This window comes from Ochotona princeps, chromosome 15 (assembly GCF_030435755.1).
Source record: "Ochotona princeps isolate mOchPri1 chromosome 15, mOchPri1.hap1, whole genome shotgun sequence".
Lineage (NCBI taxonomy): Eukaryota > Metazoa > Chordata > Mammalia > Lagomorpha > Ochotonidae > Ochotona > Ochotona princeps.
The window spans coordinates 8,066,768-8,085,409 of NC_080846.1; the positions used below are offsets into that span (position 1 = coordinate 8,066,768).

The 18,642-nt window shown below is 53.7% G+C and overlaps 1 protein-coding gene across 1 annotated transcript; it reads left to right on the top strand.

Annotated features, from left to right (window-relative positions):
* Window positions 1-6,185: 6,185 nt before the first annotated feature.
* On the top strand, window positions 6,186-13,139 carry LOC131482100 (apolipoprotein L6-like). The gene is made up of 3 exons (XM_058673746.1): window positions 6,186-6,275; window positions 9,334-9,423; window positions 12,404-13,139. The coding sequence occupies exons 2-3, from the start codon at window positions 9,356-9,358 to the stop codon at window positions 13,137-13,139; spliced, it is 804 nt and encodes a 267-aa protein (XP_058529729.1). The 5' UTR covers window positions 6,186-6,275; window positions 9,334-9,355.
* Window positions 13,140-18,642: the final 5,503 nt, after the last annotated feature.

The following is an 18,642-nucleotide window of genomic DNA, read 5'->3' on the forward strand; positions in this document are numbered from 1 at the left end:
GCCAGAAAATCAGTACAAAGTAAAAAGGTAGAGTGAAGAACCTGCAGGGGCAGGAGAATGGCCCAGCACCAGGCCGGCCGTCCTGGGAGTGTCAGTGAACAGGACACGTCAGGGCAGCCAGGGCACACTGTGCTCGCTCCAAAGCCATAGGAATTCCAATTTTCCAGAGCCTCTGGGAGTCCCTTCTCTGCCACAGCCTTCAACACTCCGCCTGCCCCAGCCAGCTTCTCATGAGCCTCCAAAGACATCCGGCTGAGCCCCTGGACTTCTGGGTTCACCTTAACTCTACAGCCCTGTGGTCTGGGGCACCCCTGAGCCTGCTCCCTTCCCACAGGGGAAGGAGGGCTGACATAGCAAGGGGCTTCCGTATTGCCGTGTCCACCCCAGAGTCCCTGCTGTCACAATCTGGCTTTGCTTTGATGATAATTCAGACAGGAGAGAAAGTGCTTCTCTTCTAGTGGTCGTTGGGGAGAACGGAAAGGGGCGAGGGTCGTACAGCACTTCCGCCACGAAGGCATTAGGACTCCACAAGAGCTCCACGGTCGATTCGCATGGGTACTAGGCTGACCCTTCACCCAAGGCAGAGCTGCTGACGCAATGCAGTGACGTGGCCTTCCTGTTTTCCGAGGGGCTGCTTAGGCTCTGCTTATTCCCTCCCATCTCCACAGTTGTAGTTGACTTGTCCCTGAATTAAAATGACCGACGTGACAGCAGTGAGCCTTTCTGGCAAGCCACATGCTGTTTCCCAGAGGGCCCAGTCTGGTGTGCAGGAGGCCCATCTCCTACCCCTTGGGAATTCTCTCACTCTTGCACCTGGGTGGGACGTCCAGGAGCCTAGAAAGACCCCAGCGGCCAGCCTATCGGCCGCTCGTGAAGGACGCCCCTACCCCAAGCCAAAGTCTACTTCAGTTTCTATTGGCATGTATGTAAATATTTTCTTGAGAGGTGCGGGATGAGGCACAGTCTAGGGATGAGGGCAGGGAGGAGTTTGTTTTCCTTTTATTTCAAGGCAGGTCTTGTGCTGAATAAGGAAACTGGGAGAAGTTTTGGGTCGCCCTGAGTAGGGCCCGCCCTGCGCATGAGGGGAGGCAAGGCCAGGGTTAAATGATTGTGCGCAGAGCGGAGGGATACGCGCCCAGAGCGGAGGGATAGTGCCCAAGGCAGAGGCGGAGCTGCGGTTCCTGTGAGAATTTCAGCTCAGCTGGTCCTGGCTGCGGGCCCCGAGGTGGCTTTCTGCTGCATTGCCAGGCTTGGAGCCGAGTGTCACTTCCTCCAACCCCCTTCCCTAAGCAAGATGGGGTAGAGTTCTGTTCTCTACAAAAGGGGCTTTGGTTTCCAATGGTCAGAGCTGAGAATTGGGTCTCTTGTAAGCATCTGCATTTCACCTGTCAGCTTCCCCGCCCCAACTGTCCCCAGGCCTGAGCTGCACTGTTCATGTGCCCCGACTCCAGTTCCGTCAGGTTAGAGAGTGCAGTCAGCACAGCAGGTGCATTGGAGGATGCTGGCAGGGAATCCCAAAGAGCTGCCTGAGCCACGACAGGACACAGTGCTTTTTGCTTCAGGGCTGTACAGCAGCCATACTTCCCGTGGGACACGTCTTCCTCCCCGAAGCCCAGAGAACTGCCCTTAGTTCTTTTCCAGAAGCCCACAAGCCATCCAGCTCCACCTCATGCTGGCACTTGTGCTGGCACCATTATCTTCCAGCAGCTGGAGGCCAAAGCAAACCCATTGTTTCGTGTTTTTCCTTGAAGTGGACTGGGGCTCGATTCCAGTTGGTGGGGAGCTAGAAGATCTAACCCAGAGAAACCAGCAGCAGCAGCTTCCCCTCTTCCTTGGGGTGCACTGGTCTCAGCTTAGCTTATGCTGTCCGTGAGCTGTAGTGCCAACTCAGCTTGTAACTGCCACCTCAGACTTTGCAAGAAGGGCATGAGATGCCATTTCCTCTGGAAGCAGAGCCCTGTGCAGGTTGCTCTGGAAAGCACTGGGGCGGCGAGAGAAGGAAAGGGCAAGCTGCAGGCACACCCTGCCCCTCCACCGTGCCCAGCTGGCTCTAGCGTGGTCACATTGGGCAGCAGAGCAGGCAGCCCACACACAGTAGGAGGAAAGGGACTCGGGCAGTGGGCAGGGGTCGTGATGTATGCAGAGCAGAAGTTAACCTGTTTGCACTGTTTCAAGATAGGAAAACATTAGTGGGCAAGGTGTGCGTCACGTAAATGTGTGTTTTTTATTTTGTCATGCTCTTGAACATGTTTGGCTGTTTGTAGTATACACCATTGAAACTTGATTCTCTGTGTCATGCAGCACTATCTATTTTTGGAAAATGTTCACGTCGAAAAGCCTCCCCCGACCCTCTGCCTGCCCCGTGCACGTCCCCCATGCTTGCTGTGCTGACCGATGGGCAGCAGCCATCGGGAGCTGGACGGGAAACAGACCCTTCCCAAGCAGGCTCTGGGTGTCCTGAGCCAGCGGCTGCCCTTTGGTCAAGTGAACATGATCCAGTCCCTGGCAGCTCTCTTTGGAAATAGGCTTACACACCAGACTGGGTTCAGGCCTGCTCTCAGACTGCCCACTCCCTAACACCAAGCATGAGGCGCCCGGGGCCCAAGTGAGCACCTGAAGCCTTGCGGTGGGCTGGAGCGGCCGTGTTCTTGTCCACGTTACCACAGCTGTAGCCAGGTACAGTTTACTCAGGAAAACGGTAGATCATTTCAGCCATGGTAGTACTGGTTGGCAGGGGTCGGTAACAGACAAGCACTCGGCAGCCCAGACACAGGCCTTGCCTCTCCGGGAGCTGGCCAGCCTGGGGCCACGGTCTCACCCCAGCCCTGGTGGCTGTAACCCCTTGACTGGCAACCGAGGGCTCCATTCATCCCGGCAAGCAAAACGGGAACAGGGGTTCCCTCCTTGCCCCCCACCCCTGAGCCCCACACTGACTCCCCAGGGGGGTATACTGCAAGTTTTTGGAGTTTTAAGAAAATTTTTTTCCTTTGGTTTGTTTTTCCCGGGGCCTGCTAAGTGCATTATGCCAGACCCGCGGCCCCCCAAGCCTTGCAGCCTCAGCTTTGCCCGCATGTCTGTTCACAGTATTGTGTGTGCGTGCTTGTGGGGCGGCCCCCGGGCTGCATAACCTATCGAGTGATGAAGTGATCCTCTTTCTCCCCTAAGAGATATGAGTTGTTTTTCTTGTGTTATGATTCTGCTTGTGGAGCACGCCAGGGGCTCACATGTAAGCTCAGGCTGCGTGGCCAGGAGAGCGCTGGGGTGCCTCTCACCCCCGACGGGCCAGCCCAGCCAGTGCCCGGAGCTTTCCAGTTCACATCTTGGCAAGGCTCAAGATGCCACAGAACCTCTCCTCGGTCTCCCCACCCCCAACCCCCTGGCAGGGACTGGCCCCTCCCGACATGCAACGTGCAGCTTCTCCAGCCCCTCCTATTGCCATGGCAGACAGGTACTGTGGGGCAGCGGGCCACCCCGTGGGATGCTTGTACAATTGACAGCCTTCCCTGCTGCCCTTCCTGCTGCCCCCAGAATCACTAACTTCCTAGGACACCCGAGCTGCTTGCCCAGGGTCCTGTTTCCCTGCTAAGCCCCGAGGAGCACCCCGGGGCTCTGTGACAGCCCCAACTGCCCTCCCCTCTCGGTAAGATCATATTGTATAGTAGCCGTCAGACCGTACAGTATTCATTGGGTTACTCCTATTATTATCAAGTAGCTGGAATTGTGAAGGTCGGAGTAGTTAGATCTTAGCTTTTATTCCTTATTTTTTTGTATTACTCTTCATGTGTATAAATTATTGATCATGTTGCTGGCTTTTATAAACTCTAAGCAGAGGAGGGGCACTTGCCCAGCCTTTGCAAATGGTAATGAAGCACTGTTTTTAAATAAAAGAGAGAAACACCTGTGTGGCCTCTGCCTGTGTCAGTGTTATTCCACAAAACAACGGTGGCTTCCCCTGAGGAAGGGGGTGGCCAGGGGCCAGGCTGGCAGCCAGGGCTCCAGGGCTGTGCTCGGCATGGCAACCCTCAGACTCTGTCCTCACTGGGCCCCTTGTGTTGTCGTGGACTGGGGGTTGTGGGTCCGGCCTGACCCTTCCCTCTGTAGCCCTCTGCCTCCCTTCCCTTTGGCCTGGGAGGTCCCTGTGCCCTATTTCAGGCTGCCATGCAGGTGCCCCTTGGTGGGATCTGACTCCCCAGTGGAGTCCGCTGCTGCTTTCTCCCCTGCTCCAGTGGAGGAGGCCCCCTTCCCACCCCAGACAAAGCTCGTGCCCTGCCCTGCCCTGTGGTGCACCTGCCTTTGCAGCTTCTCACCTGGCCAAGCGCTTTCGTTCTCTGGGATCCTTGGCCTTTCAACACACTCAGGTCTTCCTGCACATTTCTGAGTATTTCTTGCTTGTTTGTTTTATTTTGTTTTGTTTTCATGATCTCAATTCCTGTTCGGCTTTGGAGTAAGTTCCTGACCGCCAGCTACAGTCCCTGGCCCTGTGCCCTGCTGCTGCCTGGCCTCCACCCACAGGACCTGTGGCAGTCTGTGGCAATGACCTCAGATGAGTGCCTCCCAGGCCCTTGGCTGGCCACAGGACTTTTTCAAGGACCTTTAATTGTGCAAGCTGCTGTGGTCTCATCAGGCCTTGTCTCTCTGCCTCAGCTTTCTATGGCTACACCCCACTGCACGAGGCTCTCCAGCCAGCCTGTTGAATCCAGCCCCAGGTGTATCTGCTCAGATCTCCAGGGGCTCCCAGTGCCCAGCAATTTGACATCCTCTTCCTGACCGGGTGTCGTCCACTGCTCTGGGACACAGACACCTGTAGGTCAGTGATCACGTGCTGTTCATTCCTCTGTTCCCTGTGCCTTCCACAAACCGCGTTCCCTTCCTCCAGTGTCCAGCCCCTCCTCTGCCCTCATCGTCACCCCTGCACATAACAGTGGCTGCTCGCCGAGCACTGTTGACAGCCCGCACAGCTCTGAGGGGCCAGCAGTCCACAGGCATTCCTCCCGGGCGTCTTGCTCCCCATATTGCAGGGTACACTGAACCTCAAAGCCTTACCTGCTCTTTGCCCAGGCCAGTTCTGCACCAAGTCATTGGCCTCCAGGTAGGTGGAGTTCCAAAACTCAGTGTTTCTTGTCTACAACGCAGACCTGCACGAGGTGGCGGGACAGGGGGCCGGCGCTGTCCCGCCACCTGAGCACTGGTTCTGTTCAGGGCCTGGTTGCTCTGCTTCCCATCCAGCAACCTGCCAATATGCTGTAGGGGCAGCAGAGGATGGTGGAGCTCCTAGCTCCTGGCTACTGTCTGGACCAGCCCTAGCTAGCCACTGGGGCCATGTGAAGAGTGAATCAGTGGTTGCAGTGCACACACATACTCTGCCTTTTAAATAACTAAATCTTCAAGCAGAATATCCATACGTTGTCCTTCTGTCCCCCAAAACTTCCTCACAACCTTTAGATGCTCTTGTCTTCCATCCTCAATGGTCCCCCACCAGCATGGCACCCACCCACACACACACCTGTACTCTGGGTCTGGGCCACTTGCTCTTTGTCTGTATTGTGTGTGATGATCCTGGCACCTGTGCCCCCTCCCTGCTTACCAATGCTCCTCCACCTGCAGGGCCCAGCTTGCCTGTGGCCCCTTCCCCTCCCCACTCTTTTTCCTCCTCTGTCCACCCATGTCCGCATTCCTCAGACCTCAAGCTTGTCACTGCCACCTGGCTCGCAGGGTGAGAAGACGCTGGCCTCCAAACTGCCCAGAAGAAGCAAAGGTGTACAAAGCTCAGACACACAACTAACAGCTCAGCAGCCCGCAGCCTCTCTAATCTGTGCCCCCTCGCCCTTGCCCAGGGCCCATGGATGGAGATTCCCAGGATCACAGTCTGAGTTGATCTTCCAGGAGTGTGATCTTCTAAGTCTAACAGGTTAGTTGGCAGTAGATCTGTGAGTCTCCCCATTAAGTGAGCTACCGTGTGGCCTCCCACTCTGCTGCTGCTCTATGCCCTCTGTGACGGTAATCTCCATTGCATGGCGACCCGCCCAACCAGCCAGGACCGAATTCCTGGAAATGCATCCTGGAATATACTATAGAAAGTGAAAATGAAAGTGAAAGTGCAGGCCCATTCCCCTGGGTGGGGGAGGGCTCTCTGGGTGTTGCCAGGCTGTGTCTGCCCCAGTTTATAGGCACCCAGTGTTGCAATCCCCGCTCAGAAGTACCCGGAGCTGTTGTCCTGACTGAGCAGCTGCCTGGCACCTGACCCTCTGCAGTCTGGACCAGAGACCCTCGGAGAGGTGAGGGGGTTGCAGCTGAGGCCATAAGGGAGAGACCAGCAGACGGGAGTAGGGGCAGCCAGCAGCCACTAGAGGTGCCAAGGAGGGACTGAAAGGTGCACAGGTAGGGACCATGGCTCCCTGGCTCCAGTGTCAGCCAGGCGGGGACCACGCCAAGTCAGCTGTCTTTGTCTTACAGAGCACAGGGTGGACGCTGCTTTCTGAATCCATCTCAGAGTCCCTTGTGTAGGGTCGGGAGTCCCTGGGGCAGAGGTAGATTAGGGTGGCTGTCTTGGATTTCAGGGAGGGTGAAGGGGGGGATGGTGACAGTAAGGGACTAGACGGACATCATTTTGAACCTCAACGTTGCTCCCTGCTTGGTCTGTGGCCTGTGGGAGGTAGGGCTCAATGCTGAATACCCACACGCAGCCAGATCCCAGCCGCCCAGCTCCCGCTGTGAACCCTCTGCTACTCCACTCTATTTCTGTACTGGTCTGAAAGTCCCAGAGCAGGGAGGCCACAGTTAGTGGTCCGTTAGCCTGATGCTACACTTTCCTCTGATCAGCATATTTTTCATCTTTAATGTCTATAATTAGGGCAACTGCAAAAGTTGCTGTGTGGAATGAGCCAACTTACTGGTAATTGCACAGATAAGCAAGGAGGGGTGCTGGTGTTGCAGGCGGCAGCTCTGCGTGCTACACCACCATGCTGACCCCTTGTGTTCCAACTTCTGGTCTCTGGCTCCAGTTCCCGACATGGCGTGCAGCTGCATTGTGCGTGCCGTGCTCAGGGTAACCACAGGTGCAGTGTGTCCCTGAGTCACACCTGAGGACTGAGCCCAGGCAGCCTGGAAGATGTACTTGCAATTAGCATTGTTTTGGGTGACTGAGACCTTCTCTCTCTGGAGGAGAAGCTGCCCTGCCCACGCTTCGTCCTTTTCTACAATGGCTCACAACACACTGGCAAATGTTTGCTTGCATGAATCCAACTCGGAAACAGCCAGTTGGAAGCCAGGTGCCAGGCCAGGAGTGGCAGAAGGGCACAGAGCACCCTGGTCTGCTCTGGGTGGGGGCACCGCCCTTCCGGGTGACTCCACCTGTTCCCTGGTCACCGGGCTCTATATCCCTTGCTCTGTGGGGCTTCCTGGAGCTTCATTCATTTATTTATTTTTAAAGATTTATTTATTTTTATTGGAAAGTCAGATACACAGAGAAGAGGAGAGACAGAAATATCTTCCATTTGCTGATTCACTCCCCAAGTGGCTGCAACAGCCAGAGCTGAGCCGATCTAAAGCCAGGAGCCAGGAGCTTCTTCCAGGTCTCCCATGTGGGTGCAGGGTCCCAAGGCTTCGGGCCATCCTTGACTGCTTTCCCAGGCCACAAGCAGGGAGCTGTATGGAAAGCAGAGCTGCCAGAACATGAACCAGTGCCCATATGGGATCCTGGTGCATGCAAGGGAAGGACTTTAGCCACTAGGCTACTGTGCCAGACCCCCGGAACTTCATTTAACAGCTTCATTGATTGCACCTTTGGCACTGTATGATGAGCTACATGCTCCGCTCCTCTCCCCTCCTTAGGATGTACTCCTCCTACCACGGGCTGACTCCCCAAGGCAGCCCCACCCCCCAGGTACTGAGGTCACCTCGCTCTCCTGAGCTCCGGGGTGGGTGAGAGGCCTGGTTAGGGCTCATGGGAACATCCGCCCAGCTGCTCTACTTTTAGGAAATGCCTGAGGAATACTGTACAGAGTGGCCTTGGCCTTAGAAGATGATCTTTGAATCGTTATGAGTAATCTGTGCCTGGCAGCTGCAGGGGGGCCTAGAACACGCCAGCCCAAATGCTGAGCTGCAGGCACCGAGCACGAAGCAGGTGCGGTGAGCTCTCTGCTTCCTCTCCTAGGGCTCTGCAAGCAGCGCATGGAAAATGCCTATTAGCAAAGCACTATGCGTGGGTTTCAATTTTGTCTTTAGATCACAATAAACTTCTTATTAAATTCCATTTTCCGTGACCTTTAAGAAGTGGCCCTGTGTTGCTCTAAAAGCAGAATGTAGAGGTGAATATTTGGAGCCACATTAAGACACTGCCTGGGATGCTCGTGTCCCACGTGGGAGTGCCTGGGGTGAGACTCTCCTGTTCACATGCACCCTGGGAGACACCAGGTGGCGGCTCAAGTGCTGGGGCTCCTGCCGCCCACAGGGGAGCCTGGATGGAGCTCCTGGCTTTGCCCTGGCTGTTTGAGCATCTGGAGAGTGACCCAGCCATTGGAAGATCCGTCTCTTGTGTCTTTTGCAACCAAAATTTAAATAAATCAATAATAATTTTTAAAATGTTTAATTTTTATTTGAAAGACAGATTGTACAGAGAAGGAGACATAGAGAGAAAGGTCTTCCATCCACTGGTTCACTCTCCAAAAGGCCTCAGTGGCCAGAGCTCAGCTGATCTGAAACCAGGAGCCAGGAGCTTCTTCCAGGTCTCCCACATGGGTACAGGGGCCCACACACTGGGGCCATCTACTGATGATTCTCTAAACTATCAGCAAAGAGCTGGACTGGAAGTGGGGCAGCCGGGACATGAACCAACAGCCATATGGGATGCCAGCACCAGAGAGAGGAGGATTAGCCTGCTGTGCCACCATGCCAGCCCCTACATCAATAATATTTGAAGAGATAGGTTTTAGGTAAGTAAAATTAAATGACACTCAGCCCAGTTCTGGGAGGGCACGGGTTAACCACGGCAGACACAGCTGGACCCTTTGGGCCCAAGACCACACCAGGGGCACCTGCACAAGCAAGCTTTGCCAGTTATCCTGTGTCACCGCTCTTTGCCTTCCCACAAGTCATCCAATGCAGCACAAGGAGGTTTTTTCATTTTCATCTGCTTCTTCTTAACCACCTGCAGCTCAAAGTAATCTTCATACCAAGAGCCATAATCGGGGTGGCAGCGTCTGCTCCCCTTTAATACGGATGCCCTGACTGGGAGTTGAGTGCTTCACCATGTGCCTTCATGCACATTTGCTGTATTGAAGCTCTAGGTCAACATTAAAACATCTTGGAACCTTGTTCTCTGTTATTTCCCACCAGGAAAGTGTCTGACTGTACCAACATGGCAGCCACAAGGCCACAGGACAGCCAGAAGTGGAGAGACCAGGAGGCTGATGATGCCTTGCAAAGGTAACCACAAAGCTGGTCCCTGGAGAAGGGCTGGTTGGGCACACTGCTGCAGGAAAGGGCAGAGCTGGGCTCCAGCAGCCAGTCCTCCCATGGGTCTCTATTGTGCATGGGAAATCACAGTTTTCAGGGGGACAAAATGCTCCAGGGAGCTAGCTTCAACATCTGGAGGGCAGACGAGGAGGCAGCCAGGTGCATGGCATCAGGGAGGCTCTGGGCCTCCACCTCAATGTGCACCAGGTAACAAGGACCTGGTGTTTTGGGGTTGCACGTCACTAAAGAAGCTTGCTTGCTTTTCTATTGCTTTTTAAATTTCTTTATGGATTCAACCATTTCAGAGATGTGGCAGGGCAGACAGAATAGTTGCCTGGCAAACACCTTCGCCTACAAGTTGTTGCCTCCTTTTCCAACACCAACGAACTTCAAAAAAATCAAAGATTTATGTTTTTAAAAGGCTGATTTACACAGAGAAGAGTCAGAGAGAGAGAGAGAGAGAGAGAGAGAGATCTTCTATCTACTGGTTCTCTCTCCAAATGACCACACTGGCCAGAGCTGAGCCAATCCGAAGCCAGGAGCTAGGAGCTTCTTCTGGGTCTGCCATGTGGGTGCACGGACCCAAGCATTTGGGCATTTGGGTCATCTTCTGCTGCCTTACTAGGCTATTAGAAGGGAGCTGAGTCAGAAGTGGAGCAGCCGGGACACGAACCAGTGCCTATATGGGATGCTGGTACTTGCAGGTGATAGATTAGTCAGTTGAGCCATTGCACCGGCCCCAACATCAGCGAATTTTGTAGCTAAGCATCTTATGTCAAGTTCTCTTTTACTTTCTTCTACCACACTGAATAGGCCCACAGTGTCTGTGCCCACCTCAGTGCTCTGCCAATCCCAAAGAGATGTCATGGTTCTTTGGAGCATAATTTAGGTTGACAGGCACAGTACTTCTCATTTTTAAAAGAAGTAGCATGGTAGAGAGATGCTGTAAAAGGAATGGTCAGTACAGAAGCGCACTTACTTTTTTATTTTATTTTTTATTTATTTTTTATTGGAAAGGCAGATATACAGAGAGGAAGAGAGAGAGGAAGACCTTCTGTCTGATGGTTCACTCCCCAAGCGGCCACAACGGCTGGAGCTGAGCCGATCCGAAGCCAGGAGCCGGGAGCTCTTCTGGGTCTCCCACGCGGGTGCAGGGTCCCAAGACTTTGGGCCGTCCTTGACTGCTTTCCCAGGCCACAAGCAGGGAGCTGGATGGGAAGCAGGGTCACTGGGATTAGAACTGGCGCCCATATGGGATCCCGGGGAGTGCAAGGCAAGGACTTTAACCACTACACCAGGCCCAGAAGCTCACTTGTTAATATCAGCAAATGAATGAGTCATTGCCATTGCCTACCATGTACCCATGAGTCAGCAAGTGCAGCAGCGCCAGCCTCCAGCCTGTAGTCAGAGCTTAGGCAGCTTCTAGGCACGGCAGCTCCTGCCACAGCTGGGTAACTCCCAAAGGAAGGCAGCTTATTGTGGCTCACAGTTTTGGAGGTTTTCAGTCCAATATCGGGCATCCGTCTGGGTATGATACGGGCAGAGTGTGGTGTGCAGAGTCAGGGACAGAAAGACAGCAGTGGGTCCAACCAGCTCTGGAGATCCACCTCCCAGGGCCATGCCCCCAGGGACTGAAGGACCTCCCGCTGGACCTACCTTCCACCGCCTATACCTTCACCCTCCAGTCGTTAACATGAGTCCCTGCACCAAGGACCCCATCTCAGACACACAGGCCTTTGAGGTATGGAGGGGGAGGATGCCCAAACTCATATCCCAATCAGAGCAGGATGTATTTGTGGAGTGCAGGACAGGAACTGTACTTATAGGATCCCGTAGAGCTCGATTGGCTGCCTAACACGGGATGCACCAAGACAGTGATGCTTGCAATTGAGATGATTGGTTTAATCACGAGGTTGTGGCCCAGGGATTAAGACACACCCTGATGCTTAAGCCCCACCTTAGCATATCTGGTCTCTGCCTGGCCCCTGCTCCCTGTCCAGCCTCCTGCCAATGCCCACCCTGAAAGGCGCCAGTTGACGGCTCAAGTACTAGGATCCCTGCCACTTGCTTGGGAAACCCAGATTGAATTCAGGGCTTTAGACTTCAGTCCTGACCCAGCCCTGTCAGTTGTTGGCTTCTGGGGAGTGACAGTAAGTCAATCATTTTAAAAAGGGAGAAACACTTGGAGCCACGCTCCTGTCAGTTGCCAGCCACCCTGGACAACAAGCGCCACACTGGCTGCCATCACAGTTGTTGGTGGCACTGTCAGCTTCTGGTGGTGTGGTTGGTCTCTGGAGCTGCCTGTCCCGCTGCCGTCTCTCTGTCCCCACGCATCTTGGGGACATGAAGATGAGGACAGTGTGAGGCCTCCCTTGACCTTGCCTTCATCGCACTTCTTTTACACTTCAAACCTTGGGGGACCTGCAGCCTCGTGAGCATGGTTCCTTCTGCTCCCTAACTGGTCCTTGGGCCTCACTGCATTGAGTGAAGAGTATCCTCGGCCCCCCTGACATGTCAGGGGCCGGAGGTTTCGTCCCTTTGTCTCAGGCTTCCTTCTGGGTAGGACTGGGTCCCTCCTGTCTGAGGGCTCAAGGCAAGCCGACCAGGGACGGAGGAGAACATGGAATTACTTCCCTTGATGTTTTCAGTGCCCAACATCCTGGTAGCAAGGTCAGGCCCCTGCAGGGTGCTTTATCCAACATGCCCCTCCTCTTCCCTCCAGCTCTCCCCCAATGACCCTGTACCTGTTCTCTTCCTCCCATTCTAGATCTCTCTCTCTCTCTCCTTTGGTCCTGGGGCTCCCCACCAGGAGCTTGGGGACTTTCAGGGCACTTTTCTCAGGGTGGTGCAGGGGGACTGTTCAAGGTTGGGAGTGGCAAGCAGGTCCCAAGGCCACGGGCACCTGGTAAACTGGGAGCTGAAGGTCCGTCTCCATCACACTCCTCGACAGGGACAAGGACACACTGGACGATGACGAGTTCACTGCTGAGTTTGCTGCTGAGTTTGCTGATGAGATGAAGTTTTTGAAAGAGTTTCCCAGGTGGAAACAAGCTGAAGAAGATAAAATTAAGACACTCCATGCCATTGCCAATGACCTTGAAGCCACCCACAAAACAGTCAACAAGATCGGCGTGGTGGCCAACTCCGTCGGTGTCGTCTCTGGGGCCATGACTATCCTGGGATTTGTCCTTGCTCCGGTAACAGCAGGTGGAAGCCTGGTGCTCTCAGCAGCTAGCCAGGGGCTGGGCGCAGTGGCAGGAGTCACCAACATCGCGACTAGCATGCAGGAACATTTTAAGAATAAACGAGCCCATGCTTTGGCCAGCAGCCTGCTGCCCACTAGTGACTTGGAGGCCCCAGAATTCTCCTACCTGGCGAGAGCTGGTGAGATTGCTAGTAAGTGTGGAAATGCTGCCCTGGCTATGAAGAAGGAAATCCGGGCTTTTCAGAGGGTCAAAAATACAACGCTGGTGTTGTCCGGAAAGGCTCTCATGGGAAGGGCCATGGTCATCGTTAACCTTTGTTGTGATGCGCATTCACTCTGGAAGAACAGGAAAGAGCTGAAGGGTGAGGGAGATGGGGCAGAGCTGGCGAAAGAGCTGAGGACCCTGGCTTCGAGGCTGGAAAGGAGGCTGATGAATTTCAGCCAGCGCCACCAGAGGTTACAGCAGGTGAGGCCAGAGTGAGAGTGGGGAGGTGTCAAGTGGGTCATGATTTACCCACTTGAAGGGGTGAAAGGAGTGTGTGCGTGAAAGGGGTGAAAGGAGTGTGTGTGTGTGCATGTGCACGCATTGTACACATGTGTTCATATACACATGTACATGGATGAGTGTGTGCATGTGTGTGCACGCGTGAAACCTGCAGATACGTTCCTGGGGACCTGGTTGGGTGGTAGTCCTACAGCTCCAGATAGCAGCAGGTTCACTTGGGAGATGAGGCAACAGTCCAGGACAGGAAGAACAGATGATGCTTTCTGATCCCTTCTGGAGGCACCTTAAGGCTCGCCAATCCAGGAAAGGACCCAGAGAGTGGGAGAGTTCCGGCCTGCGCAGTGTCCCCTGGGCTAGGTCAGAGACTGAAGCCCTGAGCCCCAAGTGAGCACATTTGGAGAAGGGAGGGGTTTGGGGGCAGGTAATTTGGGCTGAATGAGCTCATGGGCGGCACCAAGATCTGGAGAGACCCCAGTGCCCTTAAGGAGAGGCAGGAAGTGAGAACAGCTTTATGCAAGCCCCCGGAAAGTTTGTGGGGGTCACAGTGAGAAGACAAGAGAAAACGCTCTTCTCAGGAATCAGGTGGGGCAGCACTTTAGCCGGGCGTGCCAGGCTGGGAGAAAGCACGGGTTCAAGGCCCAGTCTAAGGCACACTGCTACAGCCATCCAGGGGGATTAAGGAAAGGGTGCAGCGCTGCTGTCCTGAGCTGATCATTTGGCGCTGTGACAGATAAGTCACAGAAGGGCCTGCTCCCCCTGCTGGCCGCTGGCGTGGTTTGCAGTGTCAAACCAGCAGCCCCTTCTGCACCTGCCACTTCCCCCTGCATCCTCTCAGGGACCACACAAGCTCCAGGACCTCTATCTTGGATGAAGGTTCTGCCCCTGTGGCCTGTCACATCCCAGAGGCCCCGCTGTCAGTGCTGTCACACTGACGGAGAGGTTTCAGACAAATAGTTTGCAGGGTGGGGACTCAGAGACGGCTCTGGCCCTGAAAACTGAAGGTGCTCAGGCAAGCCCTGGAAGCTCCGCCCCCGGCCAGCTGGGGCCTTCATCTCCCCACCAGACTGCACCTGCAACCTTCCTCTGATGGAGGTCCAGATTTGTGTGTGTGTGGTTCACAGATTTACAACATACTATCCAGCACATAGTCACTGCAATGTATTTTCTTTTATGTATATATGTATAGAAACTTTTACGAAAAAGAAGACCTCTGAACTCATCTAAGAAGGGAGCAGCAGAGTCCCGGCGTCAGTATGCATGGGAAAGCCCAGACAAAGGCAAGCTGAGCCCTGAGGGACCCTGGGTGGGGACCAGCCAGGCCAGCAGAGCAGGTGCTGGAAACGTGTCAGGTGGCAGGCTCAAGTAGGTTCCTGGAACCTGGGATGGAACCGTCCATCTAAGAGGGCCCTGGCAGCCCTCCACCCCACCCCCTGCCTAGGCTCCCCAAGGTCAACCTGCATGGAGCTCGGCCCTGTCACCTGCCTGCGCGCACACAGCCTTATGTGACACAACCTGCACAATTATTTCCCACTTGCCCGCCCCCGCCTCCATACCCAGAGCCAGACAGGGGAGAGGAAGGCCACACCTCCATTCTCCTCCCCCTGCCAAACTGGGCAAGGCCATTTGAGTCCTCTCTGTCTCCACTCACTCACTTCTGGTTGCTTCTCTGTGCCCTCCCCACCCTGACAGTAAGTGCTGGCCTGGATCTGGAGTTTGCCGAACAAAACAATGTCACCTACTTGGCCAGATTTCAAAGAAAGTGAAACGGAGCTGCACCTCCATGAGCGCTCTAAGGTCCCGTCCGAGCCTTGTACAGTATCTGCTGCTTCTCCATCCTATACTGTCACCATAGCTTCCCCCACTGCGACACAGCCAATGGCTCAAGTGCTTGAGTCTCTACCACCCACCTCGGAGACCTGCACTGAGTTTTGGGCTCCGGCTTTGACCTGGTGCCACTCAGGCTCTACCAGGCATTGGCGGAGTGAGTCAGCAAAGAGGAGGGCATGGTTCATCTCACACACTCTCTCTACCTTTCAAATAAAAGAAATACACACAATAGGATATACACGTAATAGGTTCTGGCTGTAACCACAGCAAATGCATCTTCCCTTCACATTTTAACTATTAAAAATGACCTGCCAATCATGTGACTGATCTAGGAAGTGATCTTGTGACTTATTCTGCGAATGGAGAACAAGACAAGAGGTAATTGCATGAGACTCCCTGGGAAATGTGTGCGTTTCAATGTCATTTCCTGAAACTACTGTTGATTCTCTACTTGTAGAACACCTGGTCTTCTAGGCTCACAGGTGTCTTAGGTCTGCACCGCTTGGATGAAGCATATTTGTATAATCAAAACATGTACCTTTATTCTACTGGAAATTCCTCCACAATAATAATAAAAAAAAGCCCTATGCATCTTAGGGAGTGCCATGGCACTGTGGTCATTTGCAGTTACAGACCAGTTTTCTTCATAAACAAATACTACTTGACACATCGGCATAGTTCAAACTAGGCAGGGAAGGCCTGATTTGGGGCTCCAGTCCGTTAGCGGGTGGTGACAACTGTCACGCCTCAGTAGGGCTTTAAACTTCAAATGATGATGTACTAGAGTTGAAACAACAGCTCCGTCTGCCTTGGCTAGGCTTCCTAGCTCTGGAAGCTTCCTCAACTTGAGCCCATGGCAAATCAAGTTTCCTTATTGAACTTGTTCAATGTGTTGCTCTACTGGTTGTCTCCAAGGGGGAACTCGGTCTGTTACGCTGTTGTGCTATCTGTTCTCCTTTCTGAGCTTTGTACACCTTTGTACTGTGCAACTCCCAGCAGGGTGATGCTGACCCAGCTCCCACCTGCGGGGTGACACCATTGTTTTTAGCAATGAACTCCAGATGAAGTTGGACTGCCCAAGGACTGCCCTCCTCCTTTTGAATCAATCGTGGTAACATGGAACAAGCAGAACCCAGCTAAAGGGTGACTGATTCAGGGGCGGGGATACAGAAGCGAACGGGAAGCCGCTGAGATTGGCTAAGCTAGAACCTAAGGCTGAGAGGTGGTGGGCAAAGGTGGTGGTTCCAAGGCTGACAGTGGCTCTCACAATTGACTGCCCGGGTTGCCACCTTTCCAAAGGCCACCAGCGCAGAACATCCTAAATCACCATGATGACCAAATTCCCTCCCTGCCCTGAGCTTGTCAGACCCGGGAGAGCTCTCTGAGTCCGGACGTTGTCACCCAGGGCTCCGAGTTGTCTGAGAACAGCTGCCAGCTCTGTGAGTTGCCATGGGAAGGCAGAGCGTGGTCATTCGCGGGCAGCCCCCTCACTGTGCTGCCCCCTCATTGTGTGCTGCCACCTGTGGCCGTGGGAGAAACACGAAGCCATGTCGTCTGACAACCTGAATGAACACTCCTCTAAAGCTCACGTCGCCTGTAATGCAGCAGCTTTGCTTGCAGACCCTTCTGTGTGAGTGTCTACCCTGACTCTAGGCGTCTCTGTACTGTGCGTTCTCTGGGTCACTTAACAGGGAAGAGGATTGTTCCCATGAAATAGTGAAGTTTTTCTGCTGGGGAAGGCGACCTTTTGAAGCCAATTGGCTTCAGAACCCTGGGTTCTCACTGAGATAGGATGTTGTGGGTCTGGGCACATGTTCCTAGCTCTCCAAAATACGCTCACCCAGCCAAGCCCTTGTTGCTACTGGGGGCGGGGGCCGGGTTAGGGCTTAGGAGCGTCCTAGCAGGACATTGTGCTGAAACCACTCCAAGAAGGATGTTCTGGTCTCAGGATCAACCCAGACCAAAATCGGGGGAGAACAAGTCCACCTCTCCCCTAGAAGCAACATTGTATAGACCTGTGCTGTCCAATGTCGCGACACCAGCTGGACAGCTAGTGAGCACCGGTGTGTGGATCGCGCAAACTGAGATGAGATGTACGTCAGAACACACTGTGGGTCTCAAAGAAGGTATGGGGGATAGAGTTGAAATAGTTCTGTGAATAATCTTCATAAACATTGTAATTGATCACATCTTAAAATGATATTTTCAACATTTGGAATTCAGTAAAACACACTATTAGAAGGAAATTCATGGGTCTGGTGCAATGAGTCAGTGGCTAAATCCTTATGTTGCAAGAACTGTAATCCCATAAGGGCATTGGTTCGTGTCCCGGCTGCTCCACTTCCCATCCAGCTGCTTGCTTGTGGCCTGGGAAAGCAGTAGAAGACGACCTAAAGCCTTAGGAACCCTGTAGCTGTGTGGGAGACCTGGAAGAAGCTCCTGGCTTTGAATCAGCTCTGGCCATTAAAGCCATTTGGGGAGTTAATCAGCAGATGGAATATCTTTTCTATCTCTCCTTCTCTCTGTAAATCTTATCTGCCTTTCCAAAATAAATCTTTTAAAAAATCAAGAAATTCTGTGGATGGTGACTAGGAAGATGCAGAACTGTAAATGTGCTGCATGATGGCTGCCCTGGCCAACACTGAAGACGGTCACATGAGATGGGAGCAGGTCCCTCGCAGTGGCTGGGAAACAGCACTGCTGCCCCGCCCGTGCTCAGAGCCAGTGAGAAGGTGGCCCTGGAGTCATTTGGAAGGCGATGACATCACCAGCCTAAAAGTTGGCTGTGGCAGTGGCCCTGGGTTCATTGAGAAAAATGCCCTGGCTGACATGTCACTGCTGGATTAGGGGGAGGGGGGTCTTCCCATCGGCCCCATCATGCCCGGGGAGGGGGCAAAGAGGGACTAGTGCTCTCAGCAGGCAGGCAGACCCACACCCCCATCATGGGCAGTTCCTTCCTACTGACACTGGCCCGCCCTTGCCCAGAGTAAGCCAAGGACGACACAGAGCTGGGAGTGCTCCTCAGATGGAGACCTCCCCTGGGGCCGAAGTCACAGGGACTACAATTCACCCACACTTCCTGCCCTGCTGTTGATTAACTTGGGGGTTCACCATGAAGTGGACCCCAATGCTGAGGTCTCACCCTAAGCTCCCTTCTCTTCCCCTCCATGCTATCGAGACACATTCAGGATGGCTGTTGAGAGATTCTGCAGTGAGGTCAAGCTTTAGACCCAAGGAGAGTATCAAGATGGTGGATAAAGGTAAGGTCACGTTTAAATAGATGGAGAAATATTATCCAGTGTGAAGCAGAGAGGGCACATTCCAGGAAATAGGAGAGGACAGAACAACCACAGAGAAGTACCTGGAGACTGACAGACACAGGAAAGCTGCAAAAACAATGATGTGGTGTTGCAGTGACTGATACCCGGTAGCATTCAGCTATCTGAACTCCACCAGCAGCCAGAACGCCACCAGCAACCAGGTGGGAAGGGACTTTCACTGGGAGCTGGGAGGTGAACCCAGACAAAGAACTGTCCTTCTGGCTGGTCCGTTTGATTTGACCAGGAGCAGAGACAGAGCAGCAGATCCCAGATTGTAGTGCGGGAACAGGGTGAATTTCACAGCCCAGTCAGCTCCCTAGAGCTGAATTAGA

What these genes read in the sequence shown, in the direction of transcription:
- LOC131482100 (XM_058673746.1), top strand. Translation starts at nt 9,356, where the DNA reads ATGGCAGCCACAAGGCCACAGGACAGCCAGAAGTGGAGAGACCAGGAG. An exon ending in GCTGATGATGCCTTGCAAAG is followed by an intron (nt 9,424 to 12,403) that starts GTAACCACAAAG and finishes ACTCCTCGACAG; the next exon opens with GGACAAGGACACACTGGACG.